Consider the following 27,823-nt stretch of genomic DNA (forward strand, 5'->3'; position numbering starts at 1 on the left):
GAACGAGCATAATATAAATAATAGTATAGCTTTCGAGTTGCAATACAATCGTTTTTTTTTTACGACGCATTGCTATGACAAAAAAAAACGCAAATGTTTTGCCGGGCGACCTATAGTCAAGGCGGCGACAATAATAATAGTAAAAATAATATATTATTATTCACGTGTATATAACATCAAGTCACGAAACCGAAGGCGTCGGAAGCGAGGCGCGGGGAGGAGACGTCCGGATCATTCTGATACATTATATATTTGTCTACTATTTATCATTAAGTGTTTGTGTGTATAACCCGTTGGCCGTGATAATAGCAGTGCCTAGGAATAATATCGCGGAGAAAGACGGATAATAAATAATAATGATAATAAAAGGAGAAATGAACGACGATCACTGGTGCAGCAGCTGTAGAGAGAGAAATGAAGACCGCCGCCGCTGCTGCTGCTGCTGCATCTTCGCGCGCCGCGCCGTGCGCGTTCCCCTTCCGCAGGCCGCCGATCGCTTTTTCCTCCGCACGCGCACACAAACACACGCCGTCCCGATACGCGACTATATTATTATTATTATCATCATTATATTCTCTGTCGTACCGCATCTACCGCCTTTCTCCTCTCTTGCATTTTTCGTTTCGTACGTTTTTCGTGTGCCCAGTTCATTGCCGCCGGTATTTTCTAGAACGGAGTCAGTAGGTTGTGGCCCTGCTCCAGGTGCATCGTATCAGTCGTACCTATCAGTCCGTACGATATAACACACGCGCAGTCTCGCGCTCACACTCTGCGACGAACGACCGGCACGCGAATCGTATATAGTATAGTAATTCGCTTCTCCCGAGACACTTTAATAGACGTACTCGACGTTGTATCGCACATCGATATTGTCGTATCCGCGTTTTTGTTTTCATCGCTATAACCTTAAAACCGGCTTATATATATAATATTTAAGTATTTAAAATTATATACACACGTCGGGACAGTGTAATGTGCAATTGTTGAAACAGTATACTTATATATACTCACGGGAGCACAAACCGTATTCCGTAATTGACGAAAGAATATAATCTATACCTTGCGATACGATGAAGAGTCTCGGATTTGCCGAGTACCTTGCCATTTGCTGGTGCCTGAGCCAATGTCTAATATACCACGGTGAGCATAATATCATCTGTATTATCTTTATTATTCTTGTCGTTATATCGTCGTTTTAAGCCGTATAATGGTACAATATAAAACGAGTATTTTATTTTAATATTTTAAGTTAGAAAAAAAAGTTCGATATGTATATAGGTATAGGTATGAATTTACATATACCGTTGCAGCGATTTCACAGTGATTATTTTAGAATATAAAATAACAAAATATTTTAACAAATTTTTTTCTATCCAAAATATTCATCAAATTGTGTGTTAAAAATTAGGTGCATAACATATCACGTACTACATATGCTGTATTATATCAAAATTTTCATAGAGTGTTGACTGTAAATTTATACAAAACAATATTATAACCTATAGGTTATTTGTGTACTTCACAACATTTTAAAAGTACTCGTATATCAACATCGATGATAAAAATGTGTACAAATTAAACATTTAAATAGTTCATAATCTCATACCTTAACCGATCAATTAAAATTATATTTTATAAAATCGTTAATAATTTTGTTTATCATATATCATTTATTATTATTATTATTAACTACTAAATAAATAATGCATAAGTAAAAATAATTATGCTTATTGCAATAAAAGATATAAAAACTTGTAAATTTTACAAAAATCTAGTGTGATTAATAACATTTACTTTATTTAAACAATATTTAAAGTACGCTGCATAAGTAATAGTTTATAATTATCAATTTAAGGTAATTTAACAAAACAATTGAAACAAAAATATTTGTTAACAATTATTTCTGCAACACTACTTGTTTATTACTTATTATTTTCATAGGTAGTAAATAAAACTTATTGTCTGTAGACACTGTACATACCTAATAAATACTTTTTTAATTATTATATATTCTAAGTTTTATAAGCTTAAAAGCAAATTAATATATTATATATGAATAAATATATTGGAGATAATGTATTTTGTACAATTGTTCAATAATACATTGTGAGATTAATTGATTTTTTGACATTTATTTACTAGTTTAATATTTAATCAAAAGGTCATAGACCTCATTTAAAAATGACATTGATAAGTTCTACCTTATTTTTAAATTATATAAAAGATTTCTTTCGATAACTAATTAAACAAACAATTAATAAAATGTATCTTAAGGGAGTCGAGAAATCCAATGTTGATACGGATAAATCATTTTTTTTTTATACCTAACCCGAGGAAAAAAAATTACACGTTTTTCCAGTTCAACCAGATTTTCCAATCTAAGAATATATATCTACCAACATTGCAGTTTTACGAGTTAAAAAAATTGTATGTTAAAAACTTTGTCACTGTCCATCACAATTATGATTTATGCTTCATAATACACATATTCTTTGTTCACTCTAAGGAGGCTTTGGGGTAATGCAATATATATATATATATATATATTTTCTTATTACGGATTTAGGTAATAATAATATTATATATAAAAAAATTGAATTCAAAGTTTATAACTTTGAAAAATGTTAATAATATTTATCAAAAACCGTGTTCAGTTCTATGTGTATTATCATTTCATAGTACAATTTTACTGAGTTAGTAATTATAATAGTTATATATTTGACATTTGCCAAACAAGACTTAACGGTTAAAATACTGGTTGAACCGGATGGTGTGTATATATGTAAATTTTTATATACAAACATATTATAGACATTAGACAGTTACATTTATTTAATTTCAAGTATAACATTTTTCCCTAAAAATGGAAATTAGATATTTAACTTATGTAACAAAAAAATCAAACCTTAAAATGTAACTAAATATTTACCTTCAACCAACTGGAGTGCGAGTACACCGATATAATAACATAATATTATATTTTTATCCCTACTTACAATGAGTTACAAAGCAAATTATATGTATACAGAATATTAATAACCGTCTGATCCATTCAATAACTGTTTTCTTTGAGTACCCCAAGCTGTACAAGCGTTATATTTTTGTTTTTATTCAGTTGTAAGTAATACTTCAATTTAAGTTTATTATCATTCCTATAATTTTAAGCTATTTATTAACATCACATTTGGCGTAAATCTTTAAATTAAATGAATAAATACATTTTTTATTCATCCACATTAGCAACCGGTAGTTTCATCACGTTATTCATTATTGTGAGTTTTTCAATACTATGTATCATTAATATAATATAATTCTAGGGTTTAAAATAAAAATAAACGCCTACATACACATGACACCGTAGTCGACAAGTTGCGATGATATTATGAAAAAATGCGTAATAATATTATAAGAAACAAACTACAGACATAAAATAATATCGTCTAGACATACACGACACGTCGGTAACATAATCATAATAATATTTTATACTCAATGATTTTGCGCTGTCCCTAGTCCGATTTGTCACAAGTGCACATTTGTGCTGTTTCTGCACAAAACGTACCTACATATATAAAATGTATAATTATACCTCTATAATAGTACCCACTTTATGTTTTAAATGAATGATTTTTTAGATGCAATCTTATTTTTATTTCTCGTATGACTAACAAACGAGATCCGACAAGATACATATTATTATTATTATTATTATTATCATGTAGGCGGCGCCCATTGAAACGACAAAGCATCACGAGAGACGCACGTTTATGTATCGTCTACGGATGTACTATACATTACATAGGTACCTAGGTATAATGGGCGAAAGGTCGATGTCAGTGCTACACGCGGTTATCAGAATAGTAGTATTATAAAATATAAATACACCTGCACGTGTACGCGTAACAAGTTCATGTTATATAAGCTATAGACAGGCGGTGAAGGGAAATGTATATAGTGCATAAGTGGCGGAGACGCGTGGTGTTGGCGAGGGAAGAGCCAAAGAGGAAGAGAAAAAGCTTCATGAGACACCACGCAAAAAGAATGCAACGGTGCATAATATGGTTGATAGGAAACTAGTTATATATGGTTACACGTCCGTTTGAAATAGTGACGTAAAAATCTAAATTTTTAAATAAACTACAATATATTGTAATATTTATATCAAACATCACTTGCGTATCGTTTGTTGACGGAAACGCGATCATAAATTCCTAAGTAACTCACGGTGATTGTTGATCTATGGTCTATAGATATCACTAAAATGATGAGATAATATTTAAATAATAGTGATCCTAAAATAAATTAATTGAAATTTAGATTTTTGTTGAATACACAAGTATTCTTTTACGCAGAACACTTATTATCGATTTACTATATAGAAAAACTTTTAATCAAAATTGAAGTGAAAAAAAACAAACTTAATGGCAAAATATAACGATGATAAATGATATTTTTCTACTGTCCTCTAAAGAATCCCTCTGAAACTGACCGATACAGTCATTAATGCAATATCACGTAATTATAAAAAATTATTGATTATTATCCATGAGACACAAAGAACTAATTAATTAGTTACAGAAGAATAAATAATAATAATTCAATTTTCTTTCCTCGGTTTTAATAAAAGGATGTTATTGCAATTTTAAAATTATGTAATTTATAATTTGAATGTAATCAGATTTATTGGAAATGATGCTATTCCGAAGTATTACAGAAAAATAATGAAGATAAGTGACATTTTTAAACTTTTTGTAGATACGTGTTGTTCAAATACAAATATCGTAGATATATGATATTGTGGTAACAGCGAGGGGTAAATTCAAGGAGGGCGAAGCGGCAATCGCTTCATCGTAGCTTTTTTTACAAATGTTTTAAGTTTTTACACTTAATTTTTCTATAAAACAAACTACAAGCATTTTAAAATTTTAAAAATAGAAAAAAAATTTAATTTGTAAAATACTTATAATTTACTTCAAAATTAAATTATCAATAAGCCTACGCCGGCCTTGAATAATATTCTTACCTTTAAATCTAATGAAATTTTAAATTATTTTTAATATTAAAAATATTAGAGTAAAATAGATTATTCTGAAGTAAATGTACCATGTTATACGTTTATATCGTTTATATAAGACAAAAATAACATATAATGCGGCTTACGTTATTACGGTGTCCTATTAATACATAGTTATTAAAATAAATAAATATTTAATTACAAGCAATCTAAAACTATAATATGCAAAGACCGAGTTTAAACCTTTAGTTTTCAACTCGACACCCCCTCCCCATAGGTTATCTGGGTTGAACTGGTCTAGGGGCGCCTCTGGATGACAGACGTGACAGTTATGGTACACGAGTCGTGCCTATATAATATTGTATTATGTATTATTGAACATCGACAGAGGCATGTATAGGTAATTTAGTGTTTCAGATCGATCGCGAACATAATCGAAATCGTATGCGGGAACGGTATGCATTAAACATATACGTGTAAGACACGTAACATAAAAAATAATAGTGTGCTCTCAACACATAGGTACACCAAACGAATAAAAAAGATAAATAAAAAATACGACAGCAACATTGTCGACGATGAAGTCGCCAGAATTCGGACCACGAAACGCGTGCGGTCGTCGAAACGGCGAAACCGCATTGCAATCATTGCATTATTATTAGTGTGGTCAGACGAGCAAGTCCGACGCTCGCGCCCGCGTCCGGAGTAGATCTCGTCGAAGAACCGATTTCGATTTTTTTTTCACACATCCGTTCCCGATGCCATATCCAATTTTCTACGACACGCCACACCAATTATATATTATTTTATACACACAAGCACATGACGATCGCCGATGGCCCCGTACAAAAACTGGTTCTCGTCATTATGATACATATATAATATAATATGTATATTATAATATTTTACATATATAGGTACCTTATAAGTGTATATGCCGCGGACGATCACGACGGACGACCGGCGACTATATAGGTGCGCTCGTCACCGCAGACGCTAAACAGTTTCTTCGATTTTTGTTTTTTCATTTGTAATTTCTTATGGTATTTCCGTGGTCGACGGGGCGATCGATCATTGCAGCAAAACCGGCGACCTTGCATAACGTGTGCGATATCTATTTTTATAATTATTATTATTATTATTATTATTATACAATAATGGTATGCGTACTTCACTGCTGCACCGATATCATTATAATATACGCTACGATATATCATCGGAACTCGATCGGTTCAGTGAACTTTCGGCCGAGTCGTGTCGCCACTCACCACCGCGATAATATTATATAGTATGTGAAAAAAAAATGGTCTTCGTCGCCTCCGCCGAGACTGCCGGGTAATTGTTTTACGACTACCTCCGTTAAAATCGTTTCGCGATCGAATACCGTCGTGTATTACAATATAGAATTTAATAGCTGCGCGCCGTATGCGGAAAAAACGCGTAAATACGTATAATCGTTATTATACTTATTTGCGCGATATTATATTGAACCTCAAACGGATGCCGTATACCCGGGTTGGGGTACCGTTATGTTATTATAATATACCGATACCGCTGTCCCGTCGTAAACGTCTGACGCAAAGTAAAGGCGTATATTATAATATATGTACCTATACATCGTGTATATTGGATACCTACTCGCGTGTGGTCGGCAACAGACATCAGCTACTTACGTCTATAAACGTGGTATAACGGTGTCGCTGACCGTGGTATTCTACCGATTGTGTGTATTTTCGGTACGTTTTGTGGAGTAAAAATTTCAAAGTGGTCCCCGGATGTATCCCATAAATCATTTACAATTATTATAAAATATACAGTTACAAACCTCCGAGTATAGGTAGGTAGTACGACTTATAATATCCCACCACTATACAGCCAATCTGAATGTATTCAATTTAATTATATCCGATACCGACCAAATGTTAACTAAAATCACACGCGACACCGCTGAAGTTGTAAATATAAGTAAGTTATAACATTATAATCTATGATAGGTATGATTCACTCTTGCAGATATATATTATGGATTCTAAGTAGGCAAGTAGCGATGAATGTATTTATATTATTATGATTTCTTATTTGACATTAACATGTCTTAAGTCCGGGAGTCAAAAAAAAAATTGTTTAACGAAAAAATGTAATGTTTTTTGATTTCTTTGACAACGTATTATTTCTTAAACGAAATTATAAATTCAAATGTCGAAGAACGAGTTTACTTATTTTTTTTCAATTCAAAAATATTATTCGTATAAACAATTTTAAAAATATTAAATACGTTTCTATTATTCTACGTTTTCGATTGATTTTATAGTTTTATACTACTGTCTATTTAAACAACTGACCTATGCACACCATTCTACGGTAAGTCAGTAAAACTCAAAAATCAATAACAATAATTTACGATGTAAAATGTGTACACTATAATGATAATTACATATTAATATGATAAATGATATGTTTAAGGCAAAAATTAACTAAACTACTAGTGATACTAGCATTATTAATAGTAAAGTAAATTCCTATAGTAACATTGTAGCAATATAAATATATCATAAAATATATTTATATTAGTTAGGTATAATAATCGTTTGAAATTCATTTATCGAATGCAATGATTTATCAATAAACTCGAATATAAAACATACTCGTACATTATAGTGACTCACTCAATGACGAAGTGCATTTAACACCTACTGTATAGCAGAACGGTTTTCTACTGTACAGTAAAACAGTTACCTACTTTCTGCCTTTTTAATTTTACATATTTTAGGAAATAATATCTACTCGTACTACGCAAATTGGCTCATTATATCATCGTGAGCTCCCTGCCTCGTCGTGGTGACGAGTCGCCAGACTACAGGTGTTTGCTCTTCTATGAAAACTGTTCATCTTTATTTGATATATCGATCAAGTATACTACTCTAACTTCTACTATATTACATATAACTTAACGGATATGGTCATTGCATAATATGTGTAACTGTGTAAGGAAGTTTTATCGAATACGATTTTTACACATCGCCGTACGTACTGGCGAGTACATAGAAAATATTTTCCGGTCAGTGTGGTTGAGTCACGACCGGGGTAAAATAATTTTAGGTGCAGTAGAACTGACCGTTATTGTAGCAGTTTCCAATGACGAGACAATTATTTTGCATATAGTCAAATACAATAATAAGTGATTGAGGCGTAATGAACTGCATACAAATAAATACTCCAACGCAATTTTTTTTTAATTACGAATTATGTCCAATGTAAGATATTATACCTACCTATTGGTAGTTTTTAAGTATCTCAATTTTGCTGACGATGGTTCACTTTCTTTAGCGATATCATAGAAAATATACGGATATCTATCTTATTAATATTTAATTACTGGTAGTTTTAATTGGGTGATTTTGTAATTTTGTAAACAATTACTTCAGTGTTTAACTAACATGTATTCGATACAGAGGACATCGTCTAAAGTTATTTTCTGCTATTTTCGCAGTTTCGTATTTTGTTTATAGTTCATTCTCACACAATATGCGCGCCCATCGTTAACGTTTTTTTTTATAATGTATTTTCGATCTATAAAACGATTCGTTAAAGATGTTATAATCTAATATTGTGTATAAGATACACAGTATACACGCGCGCACGTCGTAACCGTATATTATGTGACTATATATTACGAATTATGATATTATGCTATACGCCAGTTAAACTAATAACCGTTTAATCATCATCCATCGTTAAAGCTCCGACGAAAAGTACTATAATAAAAATAAAAATGCTGTATGCACACTTCCAATCAGATTTTGAGTCGAAAACATGCCGTGATGTCCAATTTACGTTCCGTAAATATAATATATATAATTGAGTATATTCTTACTTTATAATATATCTATAGGCAGCACTAATTATTATTTTAGCAATCAAACAACATTTATAACATTATACGCGTGCATACCAATATAGTTATAGGTAATACATAAAATAATATAACCGTAAAATGAATCGTTTTATGGATAGAAATAAAAATAATTTAAAAAATAATTAAATAAAACCACAAACCGCGAAGCTTGCCCATAAATTAGACACTGCATAGATTTGATCAGGAATCTGGCTGGAATTACTGTTAGTTTAGGTAGATTATTACTACTTTTTGTCAATATTATGTATACTCGATGCTGTGCGTTTTAGAATATACTTTAATGCGTATCGCTATTCTCTGGCGATAATGTTGAGGAAATACTAAATAGGCAGTTCGCTTTCTTAATTGGATTTTTGATTTTATATCAATTTTTTAAGTAGATGCGCTGATGTAAAATCAACTTGAATCAACTTGTTTAAGAAGCCGTTTATAATCATTTTTTTGAAATTACATTATCGGTTATGGCGTTTAAAATCTGAATTTAATTTATTTGATATTCTCGTTTACGTTCTTCTCCTGAAATAGTTTGAAACACAATTATGTGTAGGTATCTATTCTATTAATTGTACTATAAACATTGGCTGGTTATCAATTTTATATTATAAATGTGTATACCTATATTATACCTACTATAAACCTATTACCTAGGTATATTTAATGGAAAATATTGATAGACTGATCTCGCCTTCTAATAATTTTTTTCCAAATCAAACAAAAATAATTGTTTTTTATTAACATATATTTGTACTTGTACATGTGCTAATAATGCGTATTTCAATTAATTTTCAGTTTTAAAAACATAACTGTACCTTAATTTTACCTATAGGTAATCATACAGTATAATATATAATTTCATTAGTTCAGGTATATATATATAATATAGTATATTTTATTAAATATGAAATGTCTAATGACCAACTCCATTAATACGTAACGTAAATCATACAGATATAATGGTATACTATATATATACTGTATATAGTGATAGGTATATAGGTATATATAATGGTAGAGATCAAAGACAATGATGATTCTGCCAGACAAAAGGATCTAATATCACATAAAAAAATACATACCTAATATATATAATATAATGCGAACATTGAAGAGTCTAGAACGACAGTTTAACTTGTTCTCTGAATTACAGTAGTCATTAGAGACCATTATCATTATTATTATATTATTAATAGTAGCAATAGTAGTAGTTTTGTAACAGACACACAATAGTTTGCAATGTCGGTGTTTCATACATTTTATAATATTGCATCTTTCATTTTTTTTTTTATCTTAACTCTTAAGTTTCTTGGAACAATATTATTATTTTACACGATACTTTTATTATTATGTGAATTGCGATTATGAAGTTACTCATCATGAACAATAACTACTAAAAAAAAAAACAAAACAAAAAATAGATTAGATTACTGAACCAATTTAGTATAATATGTGATAAAAAAAATCCAAATCTGAAACAAAATACACCGCATTATATGTTGTAAATTTTTTGATAAATAATTAAAAATGTTCATTTGATTTATCTTTGTAAATTATTATTTACTATAAATATAATAATATAAGAAAAATATAATATATTTTTTTAATATTCGATGTGTCTATTAATAATATGTACTCATCATGATTCATGAATACTTATAACTCATTGATAAAAAATAAAAAAAGGAAACATTATTTAAGGATTATCATTCAATTTAGTTATTGTTGTAAGTTACACTGTTTTTTAGAAACGAAAAATGAATATATTTTTAGACAAACCTAATAGTTTAACAAAATTGCTTACGTTAAAATATTTTTCATTTAACATTTAGTTCATATACATTTTAATATATTACCTATTGGCTATTATATACCACCTAATAGTGATTTACATTTTACAGTTATACTTAAATCACCTTTCAGTCTTAGAGTCTATTGAGTCTTCTTTTCCGAATTGTAAGTTTATCATTTGTGGTGATTATAATATTCCCTCCCTATCCTGGGAAAGTGATAAGCACGGGCTTAAGTGTGTCAACTTCCTTTCTTCCCAAGTAGGAAGTTCTCTTATTGAGAGTTGTTCTGTGTTAAATTTATACCAGTTTAATTCTATCATTAATGCTCATGGAAATATTCTAGATTTGGTGTTTTCTAATCTCCCAGAGAGCTCCATAAATCTTTACGACGACCCGTTTGTCCCTATTGACCCATGCCACCCTCCAATTCAAATTAATGTTCGTTTACCTATCTCTCAGCCTATTCTTAACAACGACAGAACAATCTACAATTATGTGAAAGGTGATTATATTAATGCGAACCTGTTTTTTAATTCTTTTAATTGGTTGAAAACTTTTAAACACCTCAATACTGAGGCAGCGGCGCTCGTATTCCAACACGCACTTTTAGAAGCTTTACACTCTTTTGTCCCTCAAAAAACCATAAGCACCTCCCATAATTTCCCTTACTGGTTTAACAAAGAACTCAAAACCCTTGTTTGGAAGAAAAATAAAGCTCATTCAAATTATATCAAAAATAAAAGTAAATCAAATTATGAAAAATTCTCCTTGTTGCGTGCTCAATATAAATCGCAGTCTAAAATTGTTTTTCATGATTTTATAAACCGATCAGAAAGTGAAATTATAAGTAACCCGAAATATTTTTGGAACTGGGTTAACTTTAATACTAAGTCTCATGGTATACCCAATTCTGTATTCTTAGGTGATACTATTGCTAATAATGGTGCGGCTATTGCTAATTTATTCTCAGATTATTTCTCCTCTGTATATAACACTTCACCCGTCCATTCACCTGATGAACCTTACATTTTCGCCTCTACTTATCAATTTGATCACATCATCCCCAATAAATGTAGTATCTCTCTTAATGAGGTATCTGATGGTCTACGGGCACTTATAAAATGTAGGTCTCCCGGCCCAGATGGTGTTTCTGGTTACTTCTTGGCAAACTTAGCAAATTCTATAGCTTATCCCATATTTATCTTATATAACAAATCACTTGAGGAAGGAGTATTTCCATCCATCTGGAAAACAAGCTCTATCACCCCAGTTTTCAAGAAAGGCGATAAATCTAACGTCAAAAATTATCGCCCCATCTCTGGTCTAGTACAAATTGGTAAATTGTTAGAAAAATTGGTTCTAGTTCAAATGATCAAGCCAATTAATAACATTTTAGACAAAAGCCAGCATGGTTTTAGACCGGGGAGGTCCACCTTAACTTGTAATTTATCGCTGCAAAATTTCATACTCAACGCTTTTAATGATAATTGTCAAGTTGACGTAATTTATACCGATTTTGCGAAAGCTTTTGACCGTGTCGATCATGAATTATTGATTATTATATTGGATAAATTAGGGTTTAGTCATCCATTGTTATCCTGGTTTAAATCTTATCTCACAAACAGATCTCAGTTCACCCAAGTGCATGGCTTCTACTCAGAGACGGTCCCGGTCCCATCTGGTACTCCCCAAGGAGGTCACTTATCGCCCATTCTATTCAATTTATTTATAAACGGACTATCACTTGTTCTTAAAAAATGCCAAATTCTGTTTTTTGCGGACGATTTAAAAATATTTACTCGTATTTCTTCGTTTGAGGATTGCCTAGTTCTACAAGATGAATTAAATATATTATCTATATGGTGTCGTAATTGGGGAATGTGTCTCAATACTGATAAATGTTATTCAATGTGTTTTTACAGATCCCGTAGGCATATAACCTATACATACTCTATAAATGATGTTCAGCTTAGATCAGTCTCTTCAATTACAGACTTAGGAGTAACTTTAACCACTAATTTAAATTTCCGTGATCATATTGAGAGTGTTGTAAAAAAATCGTTAAAAGTTCTAGGATTTATTAAGCGGCATTCATCTGAATTCAAAAACGTTAGATCATTCAAACTCCTGTATTGTGCATTAGTCAGGTCTATTCTTGAATACGGGGCTCCTATCTGGAATCCATACACCAAAACCGATATCGACTTCATTGAACGCGTTCAAAATAGGTTTTTAAAATTCGTAGCCTTTAAATTTAATTTGACCATTGATAATCATGATTATACACAAATCAGATCTTTTCTTAACATTCCAGCCTTATCCTCCAGACGTGAAATAGCAGATATATCTTTTATATATAAGTTAATTAATGGTATCACCGATGATCCTGATCTTTTAAAATGCATCCCCTTTACTATTCCAGCCTACAATAACCGTTCCACATCTTTGTTTTATATTCCAGTATATAGCACAAACTATTTGAAAAACTCACCTATTCCTAGGGCTATGGCTCTATGCAATAAACTTTCGACGAGAGTTGACTTTTTCTTCTCTTCCTTAAAGGAGATAATAAATGCTCACATGAACAATGTGAATACGTAATGCTGGGTTTGCCTATCTATTTAATACTATTTTTCCTTTTTAGATTTTTGTAAACTTCATATACTTATAAGATTTTATTTTATGTAATATTGCATTTCTTTTGTATTTGTATTCAAACTTTACTATCTGTACTATTGGGCCTTGGCCCGTTTTATTCTATTGAATAAACTATTATTATTATTATTATTATTATTATTATAGATTATAGATTCTTTACAGTTTGCACTATATATACGTATAGTATACGTCGTATACCTATTATACTTTTATAAAAACGTAGTATCATATCATAATTGTGATCATTAATACTAAGTAATAAAAAATGTAGTTATCTATAGCATTAATAAATTTAATAAATAAATAAAAATAAGCATAATAAAATAAGCTTACTTACTAAACATATACAAATAATGGCTATAAATATAAGAGATACTCTCCCGCTATAAAATGTAATATAGGTATTATATAATATACTTATTACTTGTTATGTATTGTCATGGAAAATAAAATAAAAATCGGACAATAGACAACTCAATACAACGTATATATTTATTTACTCGCATAATTCTTAAATACGTGAATTCGATAAGTTGTTATTACACGTACGCCTATTATAATTCATGGTCGACGATCGACCGTTAACTTTAAGTAACGAAACCGTTCAGAAGAATGTCTAAACACTCTAAACATAGATTTTTCACAAAAAAGTGCTTATTTAGGAAATGTTTGGACTTCATCAAAAATTTTTTGCATAATTATTATATTTATCCAAAGAAAGTAAAGGCAAAATAAAAATCACTTTTAATTTATCATCGATAAAAATAATTTAAAAAATAATTTCCTGTCTTCGGGCCTGATAAAGTTCATCCACGAGTCACCCACTATTTGATAACCGCTAGTATATGGTATACCACTGTAAACCTATAGTGTACATGTAGAATGAATAACATGTATATAATTTATAAACATAAAACAATAACTAAAAAGTATAGAATATATTGTATATAAAACTTACAATAGTGTAGAACGCAATTATTTCGTATGAATACGACTTCACTATTGCCGATCAATTAATAAAATAAATTTTTATTTTATAAGTACAAATCTAATATCTATGTTATAACGGTGAAAAATATCGCAATCCGGAAATGTAGGAGCCGCCGACTGGTTTCCGAAACATGTCCTCACACGGCGCAATTATTTTACGTATCTATACACTCGTACTTGAAATGAAACGATACCTTACCATCTTACCCTTTAATTGCGTATTATATATTTTACATATTACAAATTTACAATATTATGCAGAAAGTGCCGTTTCGTTATCTTGACATAAAGTGTATAATTGTATATACCTGATATTTGGTACTTGGTAGCATTAGTTAATGTGTGCAACTAGACGTATATTATATACCGTTATAATGGAACACCGGTACCCATATAACACGCATCCTAAAACAATATAATATTAAATGTTATTACCTATTTAATTAAATATACCTGCGTGTAGGATATGATAAATTATAAATTTCAAACAGTACAAACTTGGTACTTGGTACACATTATCTTGGACTATTAGTAGCTGTCCTCAATAGTTTAAATTTAACCGCAAAATAGTTTAAACTGATGTCGTCGGTGCTGTTGATGGTTTTGGCAGTTAAAAAAAAGTATAACCACAATACCAATAAGTCATTAAATTTGTCATGGGATTGTACTACACGATCAGTATAATAACTATCTCCTCGTTAACATCGTGTTAAATATTTTATTAAACTTTGAGACTTCGGGAGAGTAGTGGTTTTGAGAACTTAGTAGTTATTATATTATACCTACGTGACGTGGCCTAATAAATAATATCAAAGTATCTACACAATAAATAGATACAGTTTTTCTATTTACTTTCAAAATAATTAAACATTTTAGAACAATAGTGAAACGATCAGTTTAAAAAATAATAATTTTTTTTATAATGAGTTTGCACAAATTCCTCTATATTAACTCTTGAACGAACCAACCACTGAGCACTACTTTTTTCTGCATACGTCCCTGCAGAGCAGTGTATTGTGTATATATATTTGTAAACGAGTACATCATTTTAATATCATATTAAACATCTTGTAGTGTAGTTGTGTCTGGAAAAATAATAATTAATTTTAATAAATAACCAAATAGTAACATCCCAATAAACACATACCTAATACCTTAAACAATGTTAAATATTACATTAATTAAAACTCGAAATTTGAAATCAACCGTTTAATACTCATAACACCTTAATACCTTATTGTGAACATATTTTGAACCGAATTCTAAGATTTGATAACACATTACACCTCAAGGTCAAATTCGACGTTACATCTCAATATTATAAGGAATATTGCATTCCTATATTATCCATGAGACGGAAATACGTGTTTTTCAAACATTTGTGTTTATTCTAACATATGCAGTCATATATACTCTAATACACTATATAATATTATATTTACGCGAAACGTTAAGAACCAGTTTTACTCTTGCAGTTATAGTTGGCATACGTTAGTGCTTTTGGACCTATAGGTATAAACTATACCGGGACACGCACGACTATATCGAATTTTATTTTACGGAACGGATTTCCGGGATTGAAATACACGCAGTTCCTATTCAACTTGTGACTCCACACGATATATGGATATACATAAGTACCTAGTATATATTATATCATATATAAGCGCATAATTATAACACACAATATTATTATTATTATTATTAACGACGTGCGTGGATACGACGAACGTAAAAAAAAAACTGGTAAACGGTAAGACCAATTTAAATAAATTCGCGATGTGCATGTCTGAAGTGTGTGTGCGTGTCGTGTGTAATGTGTATGTATGTTTATGTATTTTTTACGTTCTGGTCAGTAGGTCATCCACGACATCTGTAGCCGTCATGCGACGGTCACATTTCTATTTCTATTGTGATCGCGGTTATAACAAAGAACGAGGCTAGTGACCCTCCAGCAGACCTGGCTGGCCAGACGGCAATAGAAAGTAACGTGCGCGCGCGTATTCCACCGCCGCCATGCCGCCGCTGCAGTAAATAATAATATGTGTATACATTATAATGATGACGTGGGTGAACCTGCACTCTGCAGCGGTAGCTCCGGTCGGCTAATGATATTCTGTTCCTTCGTGGCGCGTGTGGCGTTCGAGGGATGGGATCTCTGAGAGGAGTAGATTCTCTGCCCCCCCCCCATCCCACGTATCTCATCATTCCGATAACTGTCATAGTTCCAAATAATCACGCCACTTAAAGCCAATTTTCCTAAAAAGTATTGTTAAATAAATCGCGTCAAAAAATATTCGACCCGAAAACAAGCGCCGCTGCAGAAACGTAAAGTATAGGTACATAGATATTTAACGGTGATGTCGTGATGTAAAGATTAAGTACGATAGGTTAAATACCGTATTACAATTTGTAAATGATCAATGCACTATTACAATAAGTATTAAGTATATTCTAATAGGTACATAATTTATTATGTTTCGTGGCTACACCATCCAACGATATTAAAATAGTTTATATCATCATATTATTGAATGCACATTTTTCACGTTTTTCAATACACAGATTGTGAATATTTTCTTTTGCAATAGGAAAAAAAAATACGCCATTCAGGTTGCAAACGCGTATTGAACTTACTGCAAGTAAAAACATTTTACAAACACGCGTTCTATACTGCACATTTATTATACCTATATCGCTAGCCATGAAACATTTTAAAATAAAATTGTCGACAGATACTCGAACAAAATATCTGTCATTGGCACGCATTGCAATAATAACTATTTCACATTATATTGCGAGTATAAATGTTAAATATTAAATGTTACGTACTCGTTTGTAAGTATAATATGTTGGCCGATACATATATATATATATATATATATAGCGTTGTACGTATATATAGTGTATACGCAAAACGCAATAATAGTAATAATACGCGCCGTATCGAGTGTTTCCAAGTGGAAACTCGTTTTACATACCGAGTAGGTGTGTGTACATCAATATAACATGTACATATAATCTGACTTAAGTGTCGACATAGAGCTTATGCGTGATATTCACGCGAAATATCATCAGATTAAAATGAAATCCTTAGAATATATAATCCGAATGCACGTCGTCGTGCATAGGAAATGTAAATATCTGCTCAGCAGAGGATTCAAAACATTATTAGTTGACGATTTTACTTTAGATGATTTTTTTCGGATTTTCAAGGCGTGTCTTTCAATAGTTCCATTATACCTCATGATAAACCATCATTTGCCATAAAAGAAAAAAAAATTGCTACTATGTGTACTATACGATTTCTCCGTGTTGACATTTATATTTTTTGTTTCAAAAATCAATTTTTTTTTTATAGTTTTCATATTATCTCTTAGATGCATCGAAAAAAACATAAGTAGGGAAATGCAGATTCAAAGCATCAAACCGGAAAAAAAAACAATGACGCGTATAGGTCATGGATCAGTTTCATTCAAACTGTCCAGTGTACGGTGTTATAATATTGAGGTTAAATCAGAGTTTATTGTTAATTATTACAATACATTTATACATAAACCTAATATTATATTTAGTTATATAATATTGGACTAACAGTAGAAAAATTTGATGTTACGCCTACAGAAATGCGTTAATTTGAACGGTGTTTATGTAAAAAAAATAACTTTATACCTGTGGTACAATCTCGGCAAGTTCCGTGAAAATATATGCACTTTTAAATTTTTTTTAAATGTTGAGCCTTACTTTCTGAATGACTCTTGTACTTACTCTTATAAAATATATTTATATATATTAACTTAATAACTAGATATTATTAGCAGATATACGTTATGGTTTTTTTTTTAAATAACGAACAACGGGAAACCGGTACTAGTATCATGTTATACTAAAATTGTAATACAAGTATTAGTAAGATAGTGACGCACACTGCATTATATCATATTAGCGTATATACATTATACCTATATAGGTAGATACTATATTTACACATACCGTAACATACGTAAAAGCTAATAGGTAACCAGGGTAGGTGCGTACACGTATAATTTAATATCTTGTTTGCAATTAATCACACATTGACATGTTAAAAATAAAATAAAATTGTTATCAAGAAAATGCAGTTTGAAAATATATATGAGCATAAAACGTACGTTTACCATAAAATATTATTAAATTTAGATGATGGAATGACCAGGAAATTATGACATCCAGGCATCCAGTCCACTAATTCTTCTGGCTCTCATTTGAACTTTAAATTCTTAAACGATATCGGCATTTCGAGATAATTTTTTTTATAAAATATGTGAAATTAAAATATAAGTTAACTTCTGGAAATATTATCATGTTATAGGTACTATTAATAATAACTCTGGCACTCTGCGTTCAAAGGTGAAAGCCTTATGCCACAAAGAGCGGCAAGAAAATAAATAGAATATTGTTTTTTTTTTTAATTTATTTATTGTCACCTATTAAAAAATACTTAAAATTAATATTTTAAGAGGGGTGTGGATGATGAAATATTTAAACAGCAATTAAATCATTTATTATTAGTAGATAGATATTAATAATATATCATATGAGAGGAAACAACCTTAATCCGGTACTAAGTAAGACAAATGCTTACACGGATCTATAATAGGTGTCTACTCGCAATACTCATATATATTACACACGAGTGACTAGAAACATATATCCACAGGACCAGTGACTGTACATAATATATTATGTACGTACCTAACACAGTACATATCATCCAGCAGAATTATAATAATATATTACATACGAAAGGTACGGTGAAAAAACAACAACCGAGATCAACGATCGTGATCGATCGGAAATCGTGGTCGTTTATACATGACAATAATATTGCATTCATGTAATATATTTTATAAGCGCGACGGTGCAGTAGAGCAGTGGATTAATTGACGTGACTGAGCGTTTGTACGTGGCTATACAGAGTGATTCGTCAATCATTCTCATCCAAATTTTTTAATTGAATAATGAATTTGTTCAAATTCTGATTTTTGGAATGTTTGAATATATTTCTTATAAAGACCACATTTTTAAATTCTTTAGATATTTGTTCTACTTAAGGAGTGTCTTATGTGTGTGTTTATCAAATTAAAATCCCCTTTTATACTGTAAATTATAATAATATAGCTGTGAATATATTTTTTTAAATATTTAATGCTACTAATTCAAAATTCAAACGAGTAGTATTTTAGTAATAAAAATGTTTGTACTAAGCATAAAAGTCCTTAAAAATGGTTTTTCAAAAATATAAAATATATAATGTAATATTATTTATTAGTTCTAATGTTTACATTGGTTCTAATGTATATTATACTTCGACCATTTTTATAAATTATAAAATTCCGAAAATAAGATTTTGAATAATTCCAAAATTGAAGAAAAAGGGGGTTAAGCATGCTTGGTGAATTACTCTGTATAATACTGTAATAGACGAACGACAGATGAAGCGCGTAATGAATAACGACACTGTTAATCATCACGGAGTGCAGGAAGCGTGACACAAACGGACGGTCGAAAATCTAATCCATATTATAATTTATAATATTAACCTGAAACACGACAACGTATATTATTAGGTACTCACACGCGAACCTATATTGACACGATGCGCAGAATACTAAATTATTATTATATTAGCACTTTTACCTACTCTTACGCGTTCGTATGACGTTTACGAATATTTTGATTTCCCCGGAAACGGGTATACCTATATGTAAATACACTAATTAACTAGCGTCTTTATAAGAATTTAGGGAATCACTATTACGACGATTATTAATTAGTGTTAAATTAGAATGTTAATTGTCTTTTAACGATTTTTAAGACAATATAAATAATTATAATTAATTTCATTTTTTAAAAATGAAAAATATATACATCATAATATTTTATATAAATACTCATTTTACTCTGTTTAGATGTATTTATTATTGTAATATAGTGTTGAACAATATATTATGTAGGTATATAATATATTATGGAAAATATTTGAATTTAGATTAATAATGTTACATTGGTACATTATGAGACATGAGTACATCTATATTATATAAGTTGAAAAGCGCTTAAAAATGCTATACTGTACCAATAACACCATACAAAGTTAGGACGTATTAAACGTTTTAATATATTTGACAGTTTTTTAATAACAAGAAAGTTTTCCTACACTGCACCCTGCTGCAACAAAAATAATTAATTTGAGTATGATTTAATATTTACATAAACCATTTAGCGATGCATAATTGATGAAGTGAATGAACAGTATACTCGTATATATACCACACAATAATATACGTATACGCCTTACGGCATAATATATTATATCATAACAATAACATTCATATACTCTTTTCAATCGTCTACGTTGCAGAGAAGAAGCGGTGGCATACGAAATAATTTATTATTAATAAGCAATAAAGTTTTCAAATATATTATATCGTGACATGTAGAACTAGAGAAGTGTGTCACGTGTTGTTATTTTTACGTCCAATTATTATTTATTGTAATATTTGAATTAATTGTTAAGATTATATTATTACACATTATATATAGAAACTCATATTATCAAATTAACCTTGTTGTGTATTATTATTGTTATTATTGTACGTCAAAAATAAAAATCAATTATTTTTATTACCACAGGCGCATCTGGAGCCAGGGATTCCGCGTGCCCCAGGATATGTCCGCAGGGAAGTTCCGAAGAGCCGGTATGCGGTTCGGATGGCATAATCTATCCTAACGAGTGCGAGATGAAAAAGAAAACTTGCGGCAAAGGTGAAAATTACGTTAATATATTATTGTTATTTACTGTTATTGCTACATATTATAATAATTATTATTATTTATGTTATTACGCTCGACGATAATATACCATTATCGTTATCATATTATGTGTCCAATTAATTTATAATATTATAATCATACCGATCGCCCTCTTTTTTTTCTCTTTTACTGCGTGTGCACCACAGGCATAGTCACGGCAGAGAGTTCAACGCAGTGTCTGCGGGCGTACGGATCGAATTGCGAACACCGTTGTGGCAAAGAACAGGACCCGGTGTGTGGTACCGATGGCCGAACATACCTGAACAGATGTATGATGCAAGTGGAAATATGTAGGTCAGTACACCGTATACATAAATATAATAACCTACAACTGTCTGCGATTCGTGTATTACATTCTGTAGTAGTGGTGTATAAGAACTACGTAGGGGATGAAAAATAATTAAAATATTAAAAACAATAAAAATAAACATTACAGGTAGGTACATACAACCCAACCGACCTAGTATAAACATTATATAATGTGTAGATAAACATGCACAAACAGGGTAGTTAGCTGGTTTGATAAGCAGACAGAATGCACAGTACCTACACACCTTATCGTTCATAATAATATTATGTATAGGAAAGAAGACTTGAGTGAACATTTACGACTATCGACTATCTATGTAAAATATAATACTCTGTTGGCGTAGGTGACCAAGACAATTAACTCCAAAAGATATATTATGTATTCCTTCAACGAGTATCATTTTTCTCGTTAATACCTATACTTTCATACATACATGAGAAAGTATTCTTAAAAAGTATTATTTAATCCAATTAAAATGTGGTTTTTAAACCACATCAGAAATATCTTTGCACGATTACCATAATGATCATGACGTATACCTGTACAGTTCATATTTAATGTATTAAACACTTGTAGTATTCGATTTATGTTCAATCGAGATAATCGAAATACAATATAAATTAATAAATATTAAATACGTATCTAACACTCTCGACTTACCATTTATTTTATGATGTAAATATTATAAATGTTAACCATATGCATTCTGTTTTACATTTGCGCAGGGTTGGCACGTCGATGTCACACTTGGGACCATGTAACAACATATCGGCCCACCGGGAAAACTGTCCGGTAAACTGTGACCAGGCGCCGATGGATGGACCAATTTGCGGATCCGACGGAAATGTTTACAGGAACACTTGTCAGATGAAACTGTTCACTTGCGGGTAAGAGTCTGGATACTTTTTAATAATTATTCACGGTAAAATAATATTTTTTCATTTAAAGAAACTTATAGTGTTTCAGGTATCTCGTTAAATTAAATACAAAATTATTTAGAATTCTACCTAAGTATTTAATAATAATATAATCACTGCAGATATAGTTCAAATTTAAAATCAGAATTTTATCAAAATCATTATTAAAAGATGCAAGAGGGTGAATAAATATATGTTTAGAAAATCATTCTGATATTTATCCACATTAAGCCTTCATGAGTATTGACTGTTGAGTGTATTGCAAATATTTATTTTTATTTTCTTACATCCGAATATCCGATAACATTGGTTGATTTAAATCAATCTATACCAGTACGGCAATACCTACAACTAAACATTTTTTAAGTAGAACACCTATATAACTATGAGTTTATTTAGTATATAATATATAATATACCTACATAGTTAAATAATTTATTCCACAAAGCAACATTATCCAATTTATTTTCCACCAGAAGAATTTTTCACAATTTTTCTAGACTGCGATCGATAAAAAAACCAAAATCAAACAACAAATCACTGCAGAATGCATTTGCCCGTTGTAATGGTGAGGCATACGTACTTATATAGTTATATAGCTATATATATATATTACATCATTATGTATAATAACCTTTTAAAAGTTTTATTTCCCCACAAACCACGAATGAGATGTATATGTGTCGTACGAATGAGTCGTACTGTTGACATTTAAATGAATAAACATTATAATTATTATTTGTATGGCAGCCAAGGGGTAGTGAGGACGTCCAAGAAGCACTGTCAGACGACCAGACATTGCCGGGAATCGTGTTGGCGGGTGTCGAAACCTACTTGCGGGTCGGACGGTAATATATACAGCAACGCGTGCCGGATGAAGTCCAAAAACTGTGGAAAGCATGTGTTCGAAGTGCCGATGGCGTTCTGCTTAAGCCAAGAACGTAATCGGGTCGGTTCAGCGAACGCGTGTCCAGTGAATTGTGACAAAGAGAAGGACAGGCTGACGTGCGGCTCCGATGGCAACGTATACCGTAGCGAGTGCGAGATGAAAATGCTCAACTGCGGGTGAGAACAGAATAAAACGAATAATGATCTAACCTGACCTGACGAAACCTCTAAAATACTAAACCTAATTTACAGGGCGTTTGTAATTTTCTTTACCCTATACGTGACCTAGCAGGGGTAAAATAATTACGAATGTAAGTTCCTAAACTAATCGTTTATTTGTGATTATCGGAATATGTAGTATGTATTAGGTATTTATCAAATGTATACTATACTACTGTAGACTGTTTCCCGATCAAATCCGCTTTTAAAAATGACTGGTTAATCCAAAACGAACTAAATTAATCGAACTAGTACTATTTTGGATAATTATAAATTTTGAAAAAAAATTTTTTTTAATTCACTTTAACACATTATGCTTACACATTACATTTATTGGGCTTCAATTAACTTAGGACAATTTAACATTGATTACAGAAGAGGATGTACAGAAAATCGTATCTTCTAATAAATCAGTATTTTGACAATAGAACATTTTTAATTTCTACCCTTCATTTATAATATTTTATTGCCTATACTTATGAACGTTAAATTATTTAAACTATTATTTTTTATAATAAAACATTATATTTTAAATTATATAATGTTGTATAATATATTAAAATGTAATAATAATGTTACTAATAAAAAATAATGTCTTAAAAAAATAAACAACAAATAGAATGAATTAATAACAATTAGTGTAGGAACTGACATTTATAATTTGTAAGGATAAATATTCGTAATTTTTTACCTACTACTCTCGTCTCGGTGTACTCTCGTGTCGGGTTAGGTTAAAATGTCGAGGTTTTTTTTGTATCTTGGGTAACTCAACATTTCCCGTTACCTATTTTTGTTTAATAGACAACAGACCAAGAAGAAGGTGACCAAAGTAGATTTGGAAAAGTGTAGAACCAGAATCAACAAATGCAACAAGGGGCCAGTGTTCAGATGAAGCGGACCCGATTTGTGGAAACGATGCTCAGACTTACAAAAACCAATGCCAATTAGACCAGGCCACTTGTTTGTATGTACCTACCTATATTACAATACACTATATGTCTGTATACAGTACATACAAAATACTGGCACATTATTAAACGTGGATTAAGTACATATGACGTGACTGTAATGAATAGTAATCAAAGCCCTTAAAATAAAAATTATAGCTCTCGATGAAAAAAAAAATTATTATATTATACGTACCGCGATTACTGCAGATTTTTATACTATCCAAATTTCTGAATAAAATTCAAAAATATACTACAGTCGAATTTAAGAAAAATTATATTATTAGTCCGTGTTCAACGTGAAATTGGACGCAACTGAATATTATAAATATACAATGCGTGCGAACCTGTCCCGGATGACATGTGTATATTTTATATTTTTATATATTAATTTAAGAGTTTTGGGCTTTAAAAAAATACTAGAAATCAATTAAAATAATATTATATCGAACGATTTAATTGGGATATAGACACCAAATTTTTTACCGAAGTCATTACAGTTTCTAAATATCCACAATTTCAGATAATTTGTTTATATTTTAGAACGTATGTTGACAGCTTAAAGAAAATTTTCTATTTATCTCATGATTTATTATTTATCATATTATATAATACCTATATAAATTACAAGGCTCCAAACAGGATTGCAGAACAAACCGTTTAGGAAAACAATATATGTGTGACACTCTCTGTAAACGTTATTATTGTCACTAAAATTCGTCGCGCTTTGTCGTTTCAGGAGAGGAATCCAAATGGCACACTTGGGCAAGTGCTCGTCTCTGCTGTCCACTGAAAAGTGCCCACAGAGCTGTGAAAAACGAACGCGAAGAACCGGTGTGCGCGTCTGACGGCAAACGTTTACAGGTCAGTATTCACGGTTAGTTGGTACCTAATGCCATTCTGACTTTATATACGTAGGTACTAGGTACTAATAAACTACCATTGATATATATAGTATAATATATTAAATAAACAATGGTACTTATAAATTACATACAATATATACGTCGAACATACAGACAAACTGTGAACATTAAATAAAATATGTAGGTAATATAATTTATCGTTTTAAGCGCCAAATACTCAAATGGATTACTTATATAAATTTAAGTCTACGAATTTCAGCTAATAAACGTGCAGGATGGGGCAAAAAAATATGCAATTTTAAAATAACTATGAAATATCAACATAAATTACGTCAGCAAATTTCTATTTCTAAAACTATTTATGATTACTAAACGCTTATTAGATATTATTTAGGACATGTAGTCATGAAGATGAACGTAATTTATAAATTACATTAGGTACGCCAATATACATTACAGTGTTTTGAGTGTTATATATATAGGTACCTGGTACCTACTTGAATAACTATTTTGATAAATATTTAGATATTCGTATTCTTACAAAAATAAAATGAACAAACTTTAGTACCGCCTCCACCAAAATAAAATAAAAACTTAATTATTGATTGTAGTTGACACTTGTTGGAATGTCCAATTATTGTGAATTTATTTAGGATTAATTTTTCATTTCGAATAAGTAAACGGTAAACTATCTATTCAACGCATTATAATCAAATGGCTCATTTTTTAGTTTAATCTGCTATTTTTTAACCGGGTGTAAAATACAAATTCACAAACACTACGAAAAAACGTAGTAGTAAAAGTTGAGAAACGTAAACGAATAATTAAATAGTTATTTTGACAGATCGAGAATTCAGCCCATAAAACAATCATCTATACTTATATATACCAATTATCAATGTATTATTATACCGACTTGGTAATTGATACGAAAACACTTTGTCTACAGGTCGGAGTGCGATTTGAAGATGAACACGTGCGGACAAAAAGTCGTGGCCGTTCCGCCGCAACACTGTCCCACGACGGCCTTGTGCCACCAACAATGCGAAAAGACCAAAGAGTTTTGTGTGCGGATCTGACAATAAACTGTACAGGAACGAGTGCGAAATGAAACGCGAAAACTGCGGGTGAGTGTACACTTTGGGTTAGGGGGGGGAAGGTACGCCGTACTCCTGTTCAAGGCATTGTGATGTGACACTATGCGTCCCACCGTGCTGGTTCTATATTTACGACCGGGTCGAACGGAGCAAAGAGTTGACGGGACTTAATCCAAATATTTGGGCAGATTATAGGAAAACTAATCGACTGTATTTAGCTGAACGCCTTGGAATTCTTTAGACTTCAACACCGCGCGTTAAAAATATAAATCCCCGTAACGCCATACAAATCCAGTTACCCCGCGGAGTGCTGACCGTGTTTGTATTTCCGCAGGAAACACGTGTATGTGGTGCCCATGAAGAGGTGTCTGACCGGATTCCAGTTCAAAGGATGCCAGCGAGTGTGTCCGACCCTTTACGACCCGATCTGCGGCACCGATCTGAAGACTTACAGCAACGACTGTTTCTTGGAAATGGAGAACTGCCGGTCCCGGTCGCTGGTCAGCAAACAGTATCACGGAGTTTGCGGGCAGCCCACCGAAGAGCCCAAAAACTATTTGTACTGATCCTACATAATATTATTATTTATTATAGTATTAATAGTATTATAGTATTATACTATTATTCACGATGTCGTAAACATAAATTATTATTATTATTATTATTATTATTCGTAACGATTATAATATTATGTCGCGTTTTTTTTTTTTTTAACATAGGTACACTGGTACACGTTTTATTATACCTACTATGTTTGTACTATAATTTAATATGATTTTTTTTAAACACTAAATGCGTTTAATAACATCAAAGATTCATCAATATAAAATGAAATTGTATAATATTTTAAACGTTAACCACCTCAAATGTGTTTAAAAAATTAAGAATTGATTTCGATGCCACAAGTCATTCTGTAATTCATTGTAACGCATTTTTCTCTCCTTATGAAATTCTCATTACATCAAACGTCTTTTTATTTTATATAGATTTAATGTAATACGTTATTATGGATAATATTATTATTATATAATTGAGCGACATGACATGAAAATCAATCAAATTGAAACATATTACCTATTTACCTAATGCTTAGGTTTTAGGGTATTGAATTTTAATTTTAAGATTATTTATTAATTAATTATTATATATTGTGCTGTCAAAAAAAATATCTACTTAAGCATTGACCTGTCAAGTAGACAACATTACGTGTCTTGCCCACCCCAAGAATATTAAGCTTAGCAAGTGCCAATAATATTGTATAAAAATTAAGCATATTTTATGTAATGAAATTTTAACTAAATATACTGGTCAAACGATTTTTAGATACTTATATTTGTCATAATTTAATATCATACCTGC

General features: G+C 31.0%; 1 protein-coding gene across 1 annotated transcript; it reads left to right on the forward strand.

The window, feature by feature from the left end:
• Positions 1 to 555: 555 nt before the first annotated feature.
• Positions 556 to 27,794, forward strand: LOC132928972 (agrin-like). The gene is given in 12 exon segments (XM_060993959.1): positions 556 to 1,140; positions 21,041 to 21,172; positions 21,367 to 21,514; positions 22,256 to 22,417; positions 23,198 to 23,512; positions 24,356 to 24,428; positions 24,430 to 24,518; positions 25,241 to 25,316; positions 25,318 to 25,355; positions 26,308 to 26,428; positions 26,430 to 26,494; positions 26,799 to 27,794. Coding segments are annotated over 12 exon segments (1,521 nt in total). The 5' UTR covers positions 556 to 1,070; the 3' UTR covers positions 27,031 to 27,794.
• The last annotated feature ends 29 nt before the right edge of the window (positions 27,795 to 27,823 follow it).

This window comes from Rhopalosiphum padi, chromosome 4 (assembly GCF_020882245.1).
Source record: "Rhopalosiphum padi isolate XX-2018 chromosome 4, ASM2088224v1, whole genome shotgun sequence".
NCBI lineage: Eukaryota > Metazoa > Arthropoda > Insecta > Hemiptera > Aphididae > Rhopalosiphum > Rhopalosiphum padi.